The sequence below is a fragment of the Myripristis murdjan genome, chromosome 13 (assembly GCF_902150065.1).
Source record: "Myripristis murdjan chromosome 13, fMyrMur1.1, whole genome shotgun sequence".
Taxonomy (NCBI): domain Eukaryota; kingdom Metazoa; phylum Chordata; class Actinopteri; order Holocentriformes; family Holocentridae; genus Myripristis; species Myripristis murdjan.
This window is the reverse complement of record NC_043992.1, coordinates 4,355,118-4,376,264: the sequence shown is the minus strand read 5'-3', so window position 1 is coordinate 4,376,264 and position 21,147 is coordinate 4,355,118. Positions and strand designations below refer to the sequence as shown.

Here is a 21,147-nt window from a genome sequence, read left to right as displayed (position 1 = left end):
AATTTAATTTAGTCTTGTATTTCTATGTCCGTCTTGTTGTAGATGACCCCGACTCACTTTATACCTACCTGTCATGCTTACCAGCAGAGTTAGTTAGTTACCACACACTTTCCTGTGAAGTTCTGTGGAAAAAACAGTGGGTAGATTTATTACAGCACCAGCTGTTATAAACACAGTTGGTATAATAACTTAAACCAATAACTTAAACCAACTTTTCATGGAATCATCTAGTTAATAACTGCCATTCATTTCTAAAAGTTACCTCTGCACTCGATCGCAAACATAGGTTTTTATGATTCATATGAGAAAAAGATTATTTGTCCAAAAAAAAGTCTTAAATGTTGTTAAAATTTGTCTTGAAAAGGTGTCAAAAAGCAGATTTAACCCTCTGAGACCCATAGAGGAGAGCAGGAGTCTGATCCTGACAGAAAATGTGGGAATACTGTGGTCAAAATGCCGCTGGTTTACAGCTGAAGCTCTAAAGCAGAGAGCACTGAGCCTGAGCCAGCAGGTGGGTGGTTCAGTGTCTTGCTCAATGGCACTTCAGCAGATCACATGGCTGCTGTGGGGATTGAACCTGTGGCCTGCGCTGGGCAGTTTGCTGAAGGTCATGATGAAGAGTGTTCAGGTCCCCTCTTTTAACTCCGACAGAAATGCAAATATCCTTCAATATCTCTGTCTCTCTCTCTCTCTCTCTCCCTCTGTCTCACTCTCTTGCTCCCTCTGTCTCTTTCTCTCTCACTCTGTCTCTCCCTGTCTCTCTCTCTCGCTCCCTCTGTCTCTCTCTCGCTCCCTCTGTCTCTCTCTGTCTCTCCCTCTGTCTCTCCCTCTCTCTCTCTCCCTCTGTCTCTCTTTCTCTCTCTCTCCAGACTCCAGAAGAATACAGTTTGATGTGGATTCTGACTGATGCAGTATCTGCCTTACTCATCATTGGCATTTTTGTATTCCACTGGTAAGTGAATATGCATGGGTGCACACACACACACACACACACACACAATCATAATTATACAGATCATAATTACTGTTCCCAGATCTCCCCTGATGATAGTAACATGTGGTGGCTGTGTGTGTGTGTGTGTGTGTGTGTGTGTGCTGCTGAGGTTTTATTATTAGAGCTGTAATTTGGGATGTCAGTGTGCCATTAGCTGACAGTGTGTCTATTTATGTGTGCGTGTTTGCATGGGTCAGTTTAGCCATGAAAAAGAGGTAGAAAAGTGTGTGTGTGTGTGTGTGTGTGTGTGTGTGTGTGTGTCGAACAGACAAACAGAAAGAGAGAAAGAAAATGAGGGCACAAATGTGAATAAGTGATAGAAACAGTGAGGTAGTGTGTGTATGAAAAAGAAAGAACTAGAGGGAGTGTGTGTGTGTGTGTGTGAGAGAGAGAGAGAGAGAGAGAGAGAGAGAGAGAGATGAGTGTGTTTACATGCAGATAAATGCTCCATTTACAGTGTTTCATGTAGCTGCTATGGAGTTATGTCTCATATCTGTGGCTGTTTGGGTCTGAAAGTTTTCAGTCATAGTATAATCTAATCTAATTTACAGTGTTCATTTTAATCCTGAATGTTGTTTAGTGGTGGAGGTTATATCCTTGCTGAAGGAATACATGTATTTTCTGGATGTTGAGACATTCTGTGTTTGAGCTGGCACGTAAACACCACATCCCCTCTATAACAACTGGCCCATATCATGAATGTGAAAACTCTCAGTGTGTGACCTGAGACGTGCTGATATTAACGGCTACATTCTGGCATGTAAAGCACCATATCGCATTTAAGATCGGACCAGGTAAACAGTGCAGCCGTTTCCATGGTGTCACGAGCATCAAAACAACCTGAGGCCGCAGACAGACGGGAAACCATGTTAGACTCTCTCCGTGTTTATGTGGGAAAAAAACATCCGATCCCAACTAAGACCTGAGCTGGAATGAGACTCATACTCAGAATATTAATATGAGAGCATCTGTGTGCGTGTGTGTGTGTGTGTGTGTTTGTGAGATGTTTGTAACCCAGATGAGGACACAGGCCCTTCGCCCCTACAGGATGAAACAAGCGCTTTTGATGTTTGTTTGTACATGATTTGTTGTGCATACGTCATCTGTCTCTCCCTCAGGCACCTGTGTCCCCTCACTTGCACGTGCTCCCACGCACACACACACACACACACACACACACACACACAGACACATTTTTCACACATCAAAGCACCAACAGCGATGTCTCCAACAGTCTCAAAGCACTCAGAAAATACACAGATGCTTTCACAAACACACTTGGTTATCCTCTGCTGATCTCTGTTTGTGTGTGTGTGTGTGTGTGTGTGTGTGTGTGTGTGTGTGTGCACCGCAGGTGGAGAGAGAGAGGCCTGCCCTTCTGGTCAGGCAGCCGGCAGACACATGAGAATGGACCTTACAGCAAGTTCAGGACTGGTAGGAGGACAAGTTTCTTCCCTTCACATGCATGTGGTTAATGTAGAGGTCCTGCTTTCTCCTGCAGAAAAGCTCAACCTTGACTGCACTCCAGCTACACGAGCAAGTATTAGTGGGAATCAGCTTATGCTGTGTGCTGGGCCTATAAAAGGAACGGTGCCATGACTCGTTTCTTGATTATTTTAAAGTGATATAATTTAAAAAATGAATAAAAGTTTTGCTGCGCTCTCTCGAACTCCATCAACAGAGAATCCAAGTCCCGCCCACACTGTTTGATTGACAGGTCATCTCTGGGAAGAGCAGTGCAGAAATGCAGCACCAATGACAGCTTAGCAATAAAGATGGAGACAAAATGAGAGGGTACAAAAGGCTCTTGAGGGTTACAGATACTGTTCAGGTGAACGGCGTAATGCTAACAGCAGGATTCCCCTCAGTGCTGATGCAGGATAAATGGATGCTAAGGCTCGTCTACAGCAGCTACCGCTGCATGAAAACCGTGTGTGTGCCCCTGCTCTGTGTTTGTGTACATCCAGAGAATAAGAATGGACAAAAGGGTAACTTCCTGCTGGATTCATTTTAGGGGGTGGTTAGCTAAGATGTCGACTATAAAGTTTTGAACATGGTGTCATGGAAACCAATATTTCAACACAACTGCCAGTGAAATGCTCAGCCAATTGATGCCGTCACCATGGCAACACAGCAGCTCTAGGAGTTCTGAGATATTTTGACCAAAGCTTGTTTCCATGACAACACTTTCAAAAAAAAAAAAAAACCTGTGGAAGCCATGAACAGTCACTCAAAAAACTTGACTCAAGACAAAACAAAACAAAACTTTCAGCCTGATGTTGTTTGGGGAATATAAAAATAAGGACAGGAGTGAATTCTGTTTTCGTCCAATCTAAGCCTTGTCTCCATTAGCTCAGCTGGTAAAGTTTTGCTCAAGGCTTCACTGATTAACCAGATCATTAGATTATGATAATAATGCGTACACCTTGTCCTAGCCCTGACTTTCAGTACTCAAGTGAAAGAGCAATATAACAGATGGCAAAACAGTGACATTTTCATTTTTGTTTTTTCCACACCATTTATTATGTTGTGAAATGGATATAACACTTCAGAGTATAAATGCTGAATGTGGCACTAAAGTTCAATATGAAATATAATATAATATAAGTGTGCTCTGGCCAGGAGATGGCAGAGCTAAACCCTGACCAGTGGAGACAAGGCATAACTGTGCAATCACATCTTTGCATGCTGTAAAATCTTGTTGTCTTTGTGTGTGTGTGTGTCAGACTCTTCTGAGGTCATCTGTATTCGCTGGAATCCTCTCCACTCTGACTCCCCCGCTGGGACCTTGGTCTCCCTCCCCCTGGTCTTCAGCCCATGAGCCCCTGCATGTCTCCCTGCATGTCTCCCGCACCAGTCCCGTACGGCCTCCCGACAAACCCCCTGTGAGCCTTGTTTGGACCTCACATGAAGCTTCTGTGAGCCTGCACCAAACACAAAGCCTCATGAGATCCAAACAAGGCCTGTGTGACCTTTGTCTGATTTACATACAATCCCCAAATTAATCTCGTCTGTGGTTATTGAACAGGCAGTTCCAGTCTGTTGAATAAGCGATCGGTCATTGATTTGCTTATCTCAATCATCTCAATCTGATGATTCCCATTATGTGCAGTAAGCCGTTACTCGGGCAATTTTTGTGGTTACCATAGTCTTTCATTCATTTTTTTTATTGGTCTATGAATTTTCACTACATCTGAGAAATGTATTCAGTTAGTACATGTGTGTTGGTAGCTGTTGTTTTCACTGTCATCTTCAGCTGGTGATGCTGATGGAGCTTTGTTGCACCTCACACCTGTTACGTTACCTTTCTACCCATAATCACTGAAACACAGCACTTTTGGGCATTGCTGGTATAGTAAACCAAGTCACACTTTATTCATAAGACTAACATAACAAAGTCATAAGTGTAGCATGATAGCTGTCATGAACATTAATGAATATTTATGACTGTTGTCATTATCAGTCATTATGGCCAACTGTCACTTTCCTTACAAAGCTGACATTGTCTGAAATATTTTGTCCTGACAATGTGACATCAGCCAAATGTACATTTTATTTATTTATTTATTTTAAGATTTATTTATTAATTCTAAGGTGTTACCACAGACGAATGCTATAAAAGCGTCATATGAATCAGGACTTCCATACCAGACAAGTTTTAACAAGCATCATGTAAGCCCCACACATAGCCTGTTTCACACAGTGAGAAACAACCTTCCTGAGCCCCGCCATGAAGCCTGGAGCAAGTCCTTCTGTGCCCCTGCTCCCTGAGCCACTGGCAGCCCTCTGCTTTAGCGTCTGTGTGCACTGTCATGTCTGCATGCTTACCTGGCTGCGCTGTTTCCATGCCCAAACCCTTTGAACTTACACTGAGCCCTCTCTGCTCCCTGTACGTCACTATGACCTTATTGTCTACAATACCCACAATGCTCTTTGCTGTGACCCATGTGGGTATAAACTCTGAACTGTGTTTGACCTTTGCCCCCCTCCTGCAGAGCTGAGTGACGTGTGGTCCATCTCCAGCGTCAGTGTCCGCCCAGATTTACGGAGCACGCCCAGTTCACCCTGCACCCCTCACCTGCCCACCATCACAGAGGAGTGACCGAGAGAGAGAGAGAGACCGAGAGAGAGAGAGAGAGACCGAGAGAGAGAGAGACAGAGACAGAGAGAGAGAGAAAAAGAGAGAGAGAGAGAGAGCACGAAAGAAAGGTACAGACAGAGCATAACGATTGAGAGAGGGAGGAAGAAAGATGCAGTAGGTATGTATAAAGAGAGAAGAAAGTAGAAGTCAGAGAAAGGAAATGTTAAGGTGAGAAAGTCTAAATTCTGCAAATGCTTATGAATCAGGAGAGTGTGAATGTAACAGAAAACATAACAGTTAAACTGAACAGGATGAGGAAAGGAAAGAAGAGGCGCGCTCTGTCGTTTCTTTCTACTCCCTCTCTGTCTCCGTTGTTTCCTCGGCCTGAGGACGGACCTCCTGAGGGGATTGAGCTGCTAAAACAAGCCTGGTTCACTGAGCGCCCATCGGGGACGGTGCGCAGGGACTTTGCCCACTGGCCCGGTAGCAGTGTTTGGTTGCCATTTCCACTCCATGTCTCCTAGATGCCCTTCAAATTCTGGGTAGCGTGGACAATTTAACACTCACCCAGAACAGAAAAATAACCACTGGCTGGCATGTTGTTGAAACAACCTGGTTATCGCTTGTTAACGTCGACAACACCAGCTGAGGACATTCAAAGATACCAAACTTGACGAAGACAAAGACAAGAAGACAAGAAGGCAAAACTGAGAAAAAGGAAAAAACAGACTGTGGGGGAGCGTAAGAGAATAAATATATACTGTGTTGTAGTGGTGCGAGTCGCTTTCACTCATTCCTGTCAGTAGTCTTTTTGGAAGGATGCTAAATGGTTGCTGCCGCCTGGCACAGACTGTAGTTAAGGCAAAACAGTGAAAGCCAAATGTTTTCTGAGTCGCTACCTGAGATTCTCCTGATCTAATGTCCGACTCAGTCACGCCCCCTCTGGTGAAAAATGGAACTTTGAAGCAGGAGCCATCAGGAGTACTTCCTGTGTGGTCTATATTTTTTAGTTTCAGCTGTGCAGACATCAGCTGCTTTAGAGGAAACCTTGAACCATGTCTTAAATTGTGTGTGTGTGTCTGACTTGTTGGGTACAGTGTTTAAGACATGAACTGTACACTGTCAGACTGAATGAATGTAAACCTGAGACCTGAGAGGGTTTTAATTGTTAGTCCCTATTTCTGTTTGTATTTCAGTGAATGTATTATCAAGCAGGGCCATGTTTCTCAAAAGCATATGAGTGTAAAGGTTGTTTTCGTTGCTCCCTGCACCAGGACGGGATCGTGCCGCTGAAAGTCACAGGTTTGGATTTCAGCGTCTGCCTCCAGCCTCCTGGCTTGAACAGTCATGGCTGTGCTCACAGCACCACACAGCCACAAAAGCTGAATTCAAGCTGTCTTATGTCTTACAAATGGGAAGTGTCACACTCAACTGTTGGAGAGGAGGCATTTCAATTTGGCTGTGACTGTGTGCCAAATGTCGTATCAGCCGCTTTACAGAAAGAAGAGATGCTTTTGAGAAGCTCGACCTTGTGCTGCTCTTGCATGGCAGTGAATACAGCATCTTCTGCCTCCTCTGCTATTGCACACATACACACAGTGCTACCTTTGGTCTGCTTGGAACTGTGGTTTCAGCTTTCAAATCCAAAATACATGGTCCTCACACTATGATTTCAGGTGTGAAATTCAGTAAACGTCGTCTTAGCTTATCCTGTGTTGCAGGTTTGCAATCCTCAGTGTCCTGTAGTGTCCCAGATTCTCTGAGGTGTTTTTACGGCTTGCTGTGACCGAAGTAGAGAGAAGTGCCATTGAGACAGACTCTGGCTTTGTTTTCAGTAGTCAGAGTCAGCATCACTTTATTCACAAAGTACAATAGTTGTACATGAATGAATGTCAGGAATTTTCTGTCTGAAACTCCTAGAACTGGAGGATTTTGTGACTGGAATAGTTTTCAGCTTTGCTAAATGAGTGAGAGGATCCTGGAGGATTGAGTCCTTAAGACTTGAGGTCCGGTCTTCTTGATGTGGCCCCGACACTTCTCTTTAGTCCCTTTAGGTTTACCTTAGAATCAGGATTTCCTGGTCTTGGTCAGTCCTGAATGTGACCGAGGTGCTGCTGATCACAGCTCAGGTGAAAACGAAGCCAGGGTCAGCAAGCCGTCTCTCCACCGCAGAGAGAAGAATCTGAGGGTGGAAAATGCATTTTCTGGACTATTTCTGTTACTGTAGAAAACTGTACAGCTTAACAAGATCTCTGAATAAGATTGTTCTCTGTATTCTCAGTATTCTTATCAATGTGTTCAGCAGTGCTAATGCTATGCAGAACCACCGACTGAAGTGTTTGGTCATTACATTTGAACCACAGGAATGTTGGTGACACAGTCCTGCTGCTTGGTTGTTGTTGTTAAGTATCTGCTGTTTCTATGCCAGTTGATTTTTAAAATGTAAGGCATCTTACTATAGAAATGTTATAGGGAGTTTGTTCCAAACTTAATTCTGCAGAGGGGACAGCCAAATGAAAAACAACCAGGCCAAACTGGCTCTATCAGTGACTTGGGCCGCACGGACAAAAAACAAAGTCCCGTCTTGACCGCGTCACCGTAACCAAGCAACTTCATGTTCTGTACTGTACCACCAACCAGTGACGAGCATACCGTGACACTGTCTTCGCTCCAGCAGAGTCGACTGCAGCTGATCTGCCGGTGCCGGCTACAGATACCAATCATCACAAGGTAGACAAAGCAGAAAATACATGGAGACAATCTGTGATATTCTGAGGAAACCAACGTTAAACACACCAAATACAGAGCAGCCAAAGGCGGTTACATCTAGGTCTTCATGTCGGCCAATCAAACGTTTGCCTCAGGCTGACGCACCAAACGACTGGCTGCATGCAAGATCTTTCTGTTCCTCAGTAAAGAGCAGGGTCTTAGTTAGTTGTTGTGTTTCTCAGCACCGTCATCTTCGGTATGACACACCTGGCTTTGCTGTCTTGATGCCTGCGAGAATGCGCTAGATAAAAGTGATTTTTTTGTTGTTCTTCTTTCCCAGGGGACGTGTGCAAGGCCGGTGCCCTCGTTAACTTGTTAAATGGAGTTAGTTAATTTCACTCCTCTAGTAGAAGTAAATATCCTTTGTTCAAATCAAGAGAGCGCCTTTGATTTGGCTTCTATTAGTAGTGTGACTGTCTGTCATGCTAGCAAAAGCTGGACTCAGAGTTTGAGACTGGGAAGTGGACTCACCCAGTCTGGAACCTGGTCCCGGCTAACACCTTGTGCCATGAGTGTTTAGTAGACTGGCTTGTACATTGAGACCAACTGGCTGCAGTTACGCTTCTCGTTTCAATGTGACACGCTGGGATAAATTAACTGGCAGTGTTTTTGTTCATAATGCAACCAAATCCTCAAAACTAGATAGTGCATATTGAATTAGGGCTCAGTCTTAATTTGTGGAAATGTGAGAAGCTGGAGAGGGAGGGAAGAGAAAAGTAGTGCAAACATGTTAAAAAGAAAACAGTGATGTGATGTGTAACAGTTATTTTCAGTCCAAAACATGATTTCATGAAATCTGATCGTCTGATTCAGAGCTGAAAAATCCTGTTGAAATGACAAGAGTAGCCGTAGCCGCTAACATCACCTGTGAGCTGCACACAGGCCCTCGTTACCAGCGCTGTATAAATGCTCAACATCGCCACTGAATAACCAACACCAGTACTTGGTGCTGAGGAGGAAAAAATAAAAAATAAAATAAAATAAAAAAAACACCATAGGGTATAATGGAATGATCCAAATGCCATTCTTTTTAATGGTAAAATCTGTGTAGCATTTTACATCTTGTGCTGTACTGAACGGCTACTTTATTTTATTTCATTTTATAGAAGTGTTCCCAAGTTTATTTGTTTTGTTTTTTATTTCACTGTAACTTTTCTCTGATTGTAAATGCTACTGTCATCTGATATTAAAATGTTTGAAAAGGTATTTGTGTTGGAAATTATGTTTTCACATAAATAAGTTTGCTAGCGCCTCCTGGTCAGGTGGAGGCCGTAGGAGGTGTGTGCATGATCAGAATGAGCTAAACTGATTTTAAAAGCAGCTTGTGGAGAGAAGAGTACACCGCAGCGCCGGGTCAGCTCCATGGTCACCTCACAGTTTGAAGAAACTTGAAGTCCTTCTTCACAGCCTCCAAACACCTGAACTTTTGGTTTCCATGACCAGTAAATCTGCAGCCCTGGAGTCCGGCCTCCAGCAGGCACGACGACGGCCTGAGCTCAGGCCTGAGCTGCTGTTTTAACGCTGACAGCTTCAAATTGGGCCTGTAAGGCTGGGCAAGCGGTGACGGCAAGAAGAACTGAGACAGTGGAGAACCCGACAGACCTGTGCAGCAACATGTACAGTGCAGGCCTGGCCAAAAATAACTCCAACTGGAAAATAAGGAAAATAAGACGTAAATTATGCCCTTTACACTGGGCCCTGGTGGAAACCGTGGTCCTCCATGACAGTCGAAACGCGCTCTCTGTGTCAAGGAGCTCCATCTCCAGCTCATAATGTCTGCAGCTCCTCATGCTGAGACAAACCAATTACAATCATTCATTGATCCAACAGCAAACACTTTATCCTGGGCTACAATATTCAATACAGTACATTACTAATTTGCAAAGGTAACAAGTAGTTAAATATCAGTTTCACATAGTTATGGGTACTTAAATAAGTCTATATGCAAAACAATAACAGGCACAAGGAACCCCCATGTCCACCTCTGGTTTGGCCCCTCCGGGTGTCCAGCAGTGTTATTTCTTTCATTTGATTTAACAGGATGACAGACTCCACTCAGACTGCCCCGAGATCAGCGAGAAACTCCTCCAGAGGTGTGAGCTGAAGACCTTTGGACCACCCGGTTCCTTCACCAGATGTTCCCCATTCACTCTCAGTGCATGTTGCTGGAAAAGCAGTAGAAACAAACCCATGAAGCTACAGCACTTTACTGGCAGAAAACGGGTTGAAACTGTTGTGTTTACTTGTGACTTGATGGACACTGGGTTGGGCTGATTAGGTAAGCCAATCAATGTCCACGCCAGCGTCCCTTGATTGCAAACCTGGGGTGTATTCAACGACGTTACGATACGTAACGTTGTGTGACGTCGTCTCATTGAATGATCTGTTTGGTCGTAATGTTCTGTAACAGAGAGCAACATGCCTTGGAGGTACTTTTCCTCCGTTTTGTAGGTGTGTCAGAGGTGTTATCCAATCAGCATCAGCCTGTATTTTAGCCTCTGCGATTTAAAACAATAGTGCTCCATGATGGCTTCCAAGGTAGTATTTAAATGTGGCCAATGCTTCAAATGTTACCCATCATTTGAAGAGGTAAAAGCACATGTATATGGTAAGTATGATGATAGATCAGACATAGATGATTGTTTTTCTTCAATGATATGGCAACTTTTATTCAACTTCAAACTTAAAACATGGTGGTTAGAAAAAAAAACACATATTCCATTTTATGAAGAGTGGTTGGTAAGTCGACGTCTAAGTGATAGTGCAGCTCACAAGAGGTGCATAAACACAGCAGAGTAGAGCAGATCCGTCACATGAAATGTTTCACTTCTCATCCTAAAATGAGTAACAAAGGTCGGCTCAGTGTAGTTAGGAGCTCCAGTTTCCACATAACCACTGACACGGGCTGGAGGTCTCCTCCTGCGGCTGATCGCTAAAGCAGTGGCAGTGATGTCCAAAGTCTTTTGCAGTGCCCCTGTGACATCATCCTCTGTCAGTTCTTCCCCCACAATCGCGAGGAGAATGGCCCTCTTGGCTTCCGTACTTGCAACGCTTGCGTAATGCAACAGGTTGTTCAGAGCTGTATTGTTTCTGTTAGCCTGACGTACCGGTACGTCTATGTTGAATACAGCCCTGGTGTCTTGTGAAAGTATTCAGATCCCCCTCACTTTTTTCACTTTTGTTATGCTGCAGTTCAATCTTGGTTTCATCAGACCAGAGAATCTTGTTTCTTGCAGTCGGAGAGTCCTTCAGCTGCTTTTATACAAACTCCAAGCAGCTTCCATGTGTTTTGCTCTGAGGAGAGGCTTCCGTCTAGCCGCTCTGCCATAAAGCCCAGATCGGTGGAGGGCCGCAGTGATGGTTGTCCTTCTGGAACTCAGTTTGGCTGGGCGACCAGCTCTTGGAAGAGTCCTGGTTGTGCCAAACTTCTTCCATTTGAGAATCATGGAGGCCGCTGAGCTCCTGGGAACCTTCAGTGCAGCAGAGATTTTTTTGTAGCCTTCCTCAAATCTGATGCAACAGTCCTGTATCTGAGCTCTGCAGGCAGTTCCTTTGACCTCATGGTTTCTGCTCTGATATGTATTGTCAGCTGTGAGGTCTTCTATAGAGAGGTGTGTGCCTTTCCAAATCATGTCCAATCAATTTAATTGACCACAGGTGGACTCTGATCAAGGTGTAGAAACATCTCAGCAACCATCAAGAGAAATGGGAGGCACCTGAGCTAAATTTCAAGTGTTGTTGCAAAGTGTCTAAATACTTATGTCACTAGCTGGGTTTCCATCCAAATATATCGAATTTTTTTAGTGAATTTTGTCAAAATGCGCAAAAGAAAATGTGAATTTATGCCTGTTTCCATTAGTTTTGTTTTGCGATTATTGAGAGGAGAGTGCGCCGTGAGACGACGCCATAAGATAGCGTCTGTGTGTCGACTGAACAACAAACACTCAGCTGACACTCAACAGCTGATCAGGGACAGATTCCTGCTGAACTTGTCAGCTCTTGGGAGAAGTCTGGTTACTATTTTGGCAGCGCTAGCTTCGTACCGAACCATCCTAAATAAGGAATAAGAGACTAATAATAATAATAACTAATAATAAGACTGTAGCGTAGAAGTGTGACGTGGTATCTGGTCCAGTCATCGTTTATTCGCAAAACCTGTTTCCACAGCAAAAAGTCGCATTTTCTTTTATCGATACGCTGAGAAATCCACCCCCTCCAAGCGTAAAAACTTTTTTTCGAATTTTCGGCTGTTTTTCGAATTTCTGGCGTTTCCATCCAAGTTTTTTTTTTCTTGCAATTTCTGAAAATGCAAATAAAAATTCGTGGATGGAAACCCAGCTACTGTGATATTTCAGTTTTTCCTTTTTAATAAATTTGTAAAAAAAAAAAAAAAAAAAAAAAAAATTCTACAATTCTGTTTTCTCACTTTGTCATTATGGGGTACTAAGTATAGATGAATGACAGGAAAAATGAATTTAAAATACTGTAGCATCAGGCTGCAACATAACAAAAGTGAAGAAAGTGAATTGGGTCTGAATACTTCCTGAATGCTCTCTATACACATGAATTGGGCCCCAATGACCGATCCACTGACTGAGCTCAGAGATTTGGAGAAGGTTGCAATTTATTTTCTTTTATTTTGCCTGCAGTTTATTATTTTTCATATTGTTGTGAGGAAAACTGCTATTCTTGACTGTTGAACTTCTGCTCATGTGTTTAATTCAAATTCATGCAAACTTATGTGTGACGTGTGTCTCTTTCCTGGTATTCGGTCCTCAGGCTCGGGGCCGTCCTGGTCTTCTGATACTGGTCCACAGGTATAGGCTACTGGTCCAGCGAGCTCCTTTTGGTGACAGCAGTCTAACTGAGGATTCTTAAACATAACAAGGGTTACAGTGGGGTTTCCACAGTCTGTCTGGTCACCTTTGCCAGAATTCAATTGCACATTAATGCCTTCCCAAACTGCTGTAGAACTGAAATCATCTTCCACTGTCTCTCAAATCATTTCTGAAGCCACAAACCTCCAGAGGAGCCGCTGCTGGCCTGGCCTTTCTTAGATGTTGTGGGCTCCTCCTTGTTTTCTCTGATGAAAAATCAGAGAAATCAGAGAATCCTCCAACATCAGGCTTGTCTTCACAGGAGACAGTTGGGAAATTAAACATCACCACATCTGTTTCGTTTGTTTGTGACGCTGCCAAAATCGCAGAGCACCGATCTTTCTGCACTTATAATGTGAAAGGCAGCTAGCATGCCACAAACAAAAGGTCAGAGATTAATTCTACAAAACACAGGAAAAATAAATTATAGTTGGAAGTTTTGTGTGCAGCATTATTCAAATATTTATTCATTTATTTTTTGTCAGGGTCAAAACAAATCAAATGTACATGGTGTTATGTGAATGTTAAAATACAGTAACAGACTGGAAACAGCCATAAAATCCCAGTGCAGCAGCAAAACAAACACAAAGCCCATGAAGACAACAAAGAGCAAACAGGCGACCACAAATAAACGTGTTTGTGTGCATAAAACTTTTACGACTAAAGAAAAGCAACAGAACAACCAAATGGAAATATTGGCACTGTTGAAATAGCGTTTTTATTTGTTCTTTCCTCACAGAGCAGAAGCCGGAGCGCGGCGCTGCAAGTCCCGTGGCAGACAAACAGAAAAGCTGCTGTTCCCGCTCCACAGCGGCTTTACACAAACACAGCAGAGAAGACGGCCTCCTCTTTGTGGCACAGATTTGATTTTTAATGTCTGTCTAGAGAAAAACCTGTCAGATAGCCACAGCTCTTTGCAAGTCATGAACAGTAAATAAGGATTCCCACTTTTTATTCCTACCAGCCCCACTTTCTAAACCCCAAATCAGCTTTGTCATAATGTGAGGCCGCTGGCCAGAAGGTCTGGGCTGCATTTTGACTCCAAGCTTCGCTTTGACACAGAGGGAAAAAACAAAGGCAATGCAGTGGAGAAATATTTCCAAAATCAAACCATTGCTCATACAACAGTCATCAAAAACTCTCCTGAGGAAAAGCCATCACTAACAAGAGCCACAAAGACAAACTGTTGCTCCTGGGATCCTCAGACTGAAGATTACAGCGCCAATACTGTCAAAAAGTGGCATCAAATCATTGTGTCAGATTTATCCTGTAAACTATACAGCCAGCGTCACAGCATTTGAGTATTAATGTGTCATTTTTAAAGAAAACGTGAATGCAGAGTCATGTTTTGTTGAGCAACATCAGGCCTTGCGTTATATAGACAGACATGAGGGGAAATACAGGAGATACAGCAGGAGATAAGACACCAAAACAAAGACACATGTAAAGAATAAAAAAAACAAAAAGGTAAACTTTTGTCTGTCCGGGTTTCACACCGTGCCACAATGAGTCAGCTGGTTCTTCCTCTTGTTAACCAATTAACAGAGAAGATCCTTCACTGCATTTTAAATCAGATCCATCACAGAGAACAGATGATCAGTGACAGACCGTGGAACCTTTCACAATAAAATGCTCAGTCAGCAAAGACGAGAAGAGGAACCTGCTTCTACTTTGTTGGTTTGTATTTCCAAATTTCACAATAAAAGCTGCACCATGAAAAACTACAATGAGGACCATTTAGACTCAACTATCACATTATGCTCTTCTTCCACGTGTCAGCTGAGTCTACAGGGTCCTCACTACCAGTTGAGTGTAATGTCCCTTTAAAAGTAGTACTTCTACTTCTACTGCAGTCACATACCAGCAGAGGAACAGTACTTCTACTTCTACTGCAGTCAGATACCAGCAGAGGAGCAGTACTTCTACCAAAGTGGTAGTTTGCAGTATCTTTCCTCCACTGCCATTTAAAAACCAGCCGTTCCCTCAGTTTCTCCACGTGGTGTTCCGTCTGTATTGAACCAGGAGGTGAGACAAAAAGCAGGAGTGATGCTGATGCCGCTCTGTCGAGTTTGAACTGGACAGACTTCAGTGGAAACGCCACAGCGAGGGCAAACAGCTGGACGAGTATCACATGTCCACTTTGAGCTGCTGTGTAGCAGACAGTCTGAGTGTCTGGGCAGCTACAACAAGACTGAACTGTAAAACTGTTCAAATCACACTGACCAAGTCTGAAGCTTTGTGACTCCTGAACTTTTGACATACTGAATAGTTTTCATGTCCCATGTTTCAAAATAAACATAAGCTTTTAAATATGATTTCCTTTAACAAATTACACTTTTTTTAAAATCTAATTTTAGCTAGACATTTGAGATGAAATATAATATAATTTTGCATTCACGTATTATTTGAAAAATCCAGACTCAGACTCATTAAAGGTTAGGGTGTGTTTTCACCTCTGGACGTCCAGTGGTTCAGTTCCTATGGGTAGCATTTCCTGTTAGCTTAGCATAAAGACTTGAAGTCTATGGGAGTCGTTAGCCTGGCTGTGTCAAAGTGAAAGAACAAACCCTCCAGCAGCTCTGAAGCTGTCTGGTTCACACTGTGGATCATGTGGATCTGAAACACACGTCTTGACATCACAGACAGCCCAGGTGTCACAGTCCAACACACACCTGTGCTCTCACACTCCACACTGTCACCAGGGGTCAAAACTACAGGAGGACACACACCCTCCACAGGGACGGGACTCTCTCCCAGGATGCTGGGCGATGAACATTTTTAAGAGAAGCAGAACAAAAAGTCATTAAGGCATTTTAAATTGTAATGCTACAAATACAAACAACTGGTAATCTACATTATTAAGCAGAAGGAGTGTAAACATATAAATCATACATTTAACATTACAATAAAAAATCAGTGAAAGCAACATGTTAAGGCTGTTTACAGCTCTTACACACACTATTATTCTATAATATAAGCCTTTACCTACAGGCCCCGATCCAAAACCGCTTGCAGGCCTGTTTCTAGTGGGCCCTCATATGACAGTTTGTCTTAATGAGCCTGAGGCCCTCAGGGGCTACTAAAGCTACGCAGCCTGGGCCCCGGCACGAAGAGATGATATTTTTTATTTTATTTTATTTATTTTTTTTATAAATGTGTCGCTAAACTCACAAACCAGTGACAGAACTAAAGAGATGGACTGGCCACCGATATTAACACGCTGAGGAAATCCATTTCTCCAGGTCCTGGAAGAGCAGCAGCTTCTTCTCACACAGACGGAGAACAACATGCTGACTGGTGTTCGGTTTGTTAGAGCGACTGCTCTGTCTGAGAAAGCTGACCCTAATCAAGCTGCTCTCTGTTTGATTTGTACGTAAAAATAACCAAAATGCCCAAAACGTGCCTTATTTGAGCCGTAAGGCTAACCCTAACCCCTTGTTTCCTGGGTTTGGGCAAAGTGGCTGCTGGGAAATCTGTTTGGAAGTGACAGACTGAAGATCAGGAGTGAAAAACAGAAGTGTTTCCTAAATGGCGTCCAGCCCCACACAGACGAGTGACACACAGTTTCTGGGTGATGAAGTCCTTCAAACTAGTCTTTATATTCAAGCAGTTCCCTCCTGCTGTCACTGGGGGTCACTAAACTGTGTGACTGTTTGAGTCCCTCAGTGTGAGTCTGTATGCAACAGTCAGAAAGGATCACCATGACGACAGGGCTGACTGTGAGCATGTATCCAGTCGACTGACAGACCCTGAAGCAAACCAGGAAGTCCGACTCAGGCTGGGCGGAGCTTTTAGAGGTAGTCGTCCTCACTGGACGGCTCATCATCATCATCATCACCGTTGTTGTTGTTGTTGTGGAGGTAATAGTTGCTAGGGCCTTCGCCAGGGTCATCGCTGCTAATAACTGAAGACAGCCCGGTGACCTTTGACCCCTCCGAACTAGCAGAAGGACTGCGGCTCATCCTCCACAGCTGCGAGGCAAAGGTCCGCCCCCAGCTGCAGCGCTGGCCAATAGGACGCAGGTGCCGGATGAGCTCAGCGGCCTCCTGCCAATAAGACGTTCACTTGCTGTGGCCCCGCCCAGAGCGCTGCTTGCTCATGGTGGTCAGCATCTGACTGATGTACGAGGTCAGCAGGTCGTCCATCTTGTAGCCCTGTGCATGTCACACACACACACAGACACAGACACACACACACACACACACAGTACATTGAGTCTGGTCTTTTGTGTTTTGTGATTTAAATGGAGATTTGTGGTCTGTGCGTGCAGAGAGAGAGGGACAGCTCCTCTTTCTTTCTCGTCTTGTTCAGTTCCAAGTTCACATCATAAAGACTTCAACAACGGGACAGGTTTTCAATCATGATGAAAGCCTTCAATTTAGCTGCTAACCCCTCACTGTAACCTCAACCAGCCCCACTGTAACCTCAACCAGCCCCACTGTAACCTCAACCAGACCCAATGTAACCTCAACCAGACTCATCGTAACTCCAACCAGACTCACCGTAACCTTAACCTCAACCAGACCCAATGTAACCTCAACCAGACTCACCATAACCTCAACCAGACCCACCGTAACCTCAACCAGACTCACCATAACCTCAACCAGACTCACCGTAACCTCAACCAGACCCACCGTAACCTCAACCAGACTCACCGTAACCTCAACCAGACTCACCGTAACCTCAACCAGACCCACCGTAACCTCAACCAGACCCACCGTAACCTCAACCAGACTCACCGTAACCTCAACCAGACTCACCGTAACCTCAACCAGACCTCAACCAGACCCACCGTAACCTCAACCAGACTCACCGTAACCTCAACCAGACTCACCGTAACCTTAACCTCAACCAGACCCAATGTAACCTCAACCAGACTCACCATAACCTCAACCAGACTCACCGTAACCTCAACCACACCTCAACCAGACCCACCATAACCTCAACCAGACTCATCGTAACCCCAACCAGACTCACCGTAACCTTAACCTCAACCAGACCCAATGTAACCTCAACCAGACCCAATATAACCTCAATCAGACTCACCGTAACCTCAACCAGACTCTCCGCAACCTCAACCAGACCCACCGTAACCTCAACCAGACCTCAACCAGATCCACCGTAACCTCAACCAGACTCACTGTAACCTCAACCAGACCTCAACCAGATCCACCGTAACCTCAACCAGACTCACTGTAACCTCAATGACGCTGAGAATGAGAATGAGTCAAAGTTAGCACCTCCTCCCTGGCTAAGCTAACCACCGGCACCCAGTTTTCCTTTCCTAGCCCAGAAGAAAAAATTTTGCCCACCAGCACCTACACCTGTCGAGCAGAACAGAGGCCAACATATTGCTCTTCCTCCTCCTCCTCTGCCTCAGTGCTGCAGGTTAAAGCTTAACCCCAGACTCACTCTCGCTGTGGAACGAGCTTTGATTTGACTCGATAAATTTGCTTTTTCTGATGTTGTGCTATTGAGCTTGCACTGTGTTGCAAGCTCAATAGCACTTTGACCCGCTGGTCAAAGGCTGATGCCCAGAAAAGTCCTGAGCTCAGCAAAACAAGAAAATCTAATCTCTCTGTCTCTCTGTCTCTCTCTCTCTCTCTCTCACCTGCAGTGATTTAATAAAAGCTGAGCATCATGGGGACGGACACAAAGGAGCAACAACAAATAAACTCCTGAGCGACATGGAAGTAAATGAATCCACCGCTGGCAGGAAACATCTGCGAGTAGCAAGTTAAAAAAACATATCCAAGGATGCATTAAAAAAAAAAAAAAAAAAAAAAAACTATGATTTTCCTCTCAGGCTTCTGCTCCATTAAAACATAAACCTGTATGTTTCTGCCTCTGTTCGGCCCCTTGACCAAGTCAAGATTGAATTTAGCTTGAATGTAGTTTTGTTTGAGCTTAGTTTAGTTTAACTTCTGCCTCCAGACACTGATCAGCGATGCAAACAGCGTTCTGAGGATCGAGATTTAAATGAACAGTCCTACAGTTCCAGGCCCAGCTATCTAGTCTGTGAGACACACCGCAACCCCAAGATGTTTGATTCTGCTTTAGGTTTGCTTTATTTGCTAGAACACCGAAATTACAAATGGCTTTAAAAGACAGAAGGGAAACAAGAGAGAGAAAAACACCGTGTGCAGCTGAGATCAACAAACCCAGAGGGACTTCCACAAACTTCACCACAAAAAGAAAAAATGAGAAACAAAGACAAGACAAAGCAGCTGTGAGCCTCCACATCTCTGTCAGCGGGGGAGGATCCTGCTCACGTCTCATGGCTACATCTGTGTGTGTGTGTGTGTGTGTGTGTGTGTGTGTGTGTGTGTGTGTGTGCGTGTGTGTGTGTGTGTGTGTGTGTCGCTGCCACCCACTAGTGAGGTTTCGCAGAGTAACTTGCTTCCTCTGACCAGGTTGCCAATGGTGATGTGGAAGTAGGTGTTGCCGCTGCTCCAGTTGGAGATCTTGGTGAAGGGATGAGTGGTCAAGATGTCCTGCACACACACACAAACACACACACACACACACACACACACACAGACACACACACACACACACACACACAGGGGTCAGATTATTTTTTACTCAAATCAATGTGACCCCAGTCGCCTCCTGGATATTGTAGTCACCTTTCTGATTTATGATTTTAACTCAGCAGACAGGTTTGACATTTATGCCCCAGAAGGAAATAAAAGAACTGATCTTTCCATCTTTCTGGAAAAATCCTAGATTACATGTGGATTAACAGAAATAACTTTACTGCCAGCTGATTCTACTTAAATTATCATAATTTATCTTAAATTAAACTGAGCAGCAAAGCCAGACCTTTGTGGATGTTTTAGTAGAAAAACAAACCTTGTTCTTGGGGTCGATGAGGCTGACTCCATGCTTGTTGATGGCGATCAGCAGGATCTCTGGGAAATTGGGCTCTGTGGTTTGCTGAGGACAAAACACAGCAAAACACAAATGACACAAAAAAAACACAAAACACACAGTGCACATTGTGATGACATCAGCAGCCTGTTTTCATATGAAGCCTCTCTGTGTGCAGGACAGAGCCTCCCTAAATCCATCAGGCAATATTTCAGGAAGGACTGTGTACTTCTGTACTATAATTATTTTGTAGGCACAGATCTTAAAGTATGCCGATGACTTAATGCTAAAATACTGCACTTTACTACAGTGTGAAATAGGGCTGCCACGATTAATCGATTAATCGCGACGACGTCGACAATCAAAATAGTCGGCAACTAATTTAGTAATCGACGTAATCGTTTTTTTTTTTTAAGCTTTGTTTTTCGAATCATGGTAAAACAATAGAAGCTGCATGCTGGCGCAATAATCTGCAATTTACGTATGATCCGATTAATCGAGGAATCGCAAAAATAATCAGTGTTGTGTCGATTATCAGAATAATCGATTGTGGCAGCCCTAGTTTTTTCCAAATGGTGAATATCTGTTTTTGAAAACAAACTTTAAATCATTTCACTGTCATAAACAGTAAAGCAGTCATGTCCCCGGTGAATTTCTATAACTAAAGTTTTTTTACATGCCCTCGTAAAGAGTGACTCAACACCTGTGCTACACTGCCCTCTAGAGGCTGAAACTGACTGACTGGATGCGGCCAGAAGTGCAACATGACTGAGAGATTCAGCCTCTAGAGGGCAGTGCAGCAGAAGTGCTCTGGCGTGTGTGATTTAGAGTTGAGTTACCCTTTAAAAACAACTACAAGGCACTTTCACTTTGTGTTGGTTTTGGCCCACCCTGTGGACAAAAGCGGCGGCGTCTCGGCCTTTAAAGATCTTGAGTGTTTACATCCTGGGCCACGGCACAGCAAACGCTCAAAAGGTGGGCTTTATTAAAAAGATACAGCAAAATGCAACACCTGCAGTGATGATATTTCGTGCAAAGGAGGAAGCAGGAAAAACTAGCAGGCTGACAGCTCGGTGTGGACGGCAGGCAAAGAGGCCAAGAGAAATGACAGCAAAGACGAGCAGAGGAGGACAAGCCACGGAGGCAGAGGCAGAGTGAAGCTAAATCCAGCGGAGAGGGTTAACTGTGATACATGTCAGGATGTTAACATGAGGCGAACCCACAGCCTTACAAACAACATTAATGTTAAATTATGTTTTTTACATATAAATAATGAACAGAGAGCCTCGGAGTGGGATCACAGCCCCCCGTGTCTCCACACAGACACTCAGGCTGGGAAATGTAAACACTGACTCCTCTGGTAAAGCGTTTCGTCTGACTCTGCCGAGACACCGAGCCGGGCCCAGGCCTTCAGAATAACCATAAAGTCTGGTCTCATTTGCTCATGTAGGTCAAACAGAGGCATCAGGATTAAACTGACACGACTTACGCAACTTCTACTGGAGAAGCAAAAGCATGAACGAGCAGGTACAACTGTTAAGGTGGGCTGGCGG

The 21,147-nt window shown here is 44.1% G+C and overlaps 2 protein-coding genes across 2 annotated transcripts in view; one reads left to right on the top strand and one right to left on the bottom strand.

The window, feature by feature from the left end:
- Positions 1-8,844, top strand: part of LOC115370450 (glycerophosphodiester phosphodiesterase domain-containing protein 5-like) — a 64,537-nt gene extending 55,693 nt beyond the window's left edge. Inside the window, exons 20-22 of the mRNA XM_030067476.1 lie at positions 870-952; positions 2,349-2,428; positions 4,990-8,844. Coding sequence (XP_029923336.1) covers positions 870-952; positions 2,349-2,428; positions 4,990-5,096 — 270 coding nt within the window. The 3' untranslated portion in view covers positions 5,097-8,844. The remainder of the gene's footprint in view (positions 1-869; positions 953-2,348; positions 2,429-4,989) is intronic.
- A 6,680-nt stretch (positions 8,845-15,524) lies between these two features.
- The window catches only part of myo7aa (myosin VIIAa), a 67,264-nt gene continuing 61,641 nt past the window's right edge, over positions 15,525-21,147 (bottom strand). The window contains 3 exon segments of the mRNA XM_030067474.1: positions 15,525-16,875; positions 19,096-19,215; positions 19,577-19,660. Coding sequence (XP_029923334.1) covers positions 16,783-16,875; positions 19,096-19,215; positions 19,577-19,660 — 297 coding nt within the window. The 3' untranslated portion in view covers positions 15,525-16,782.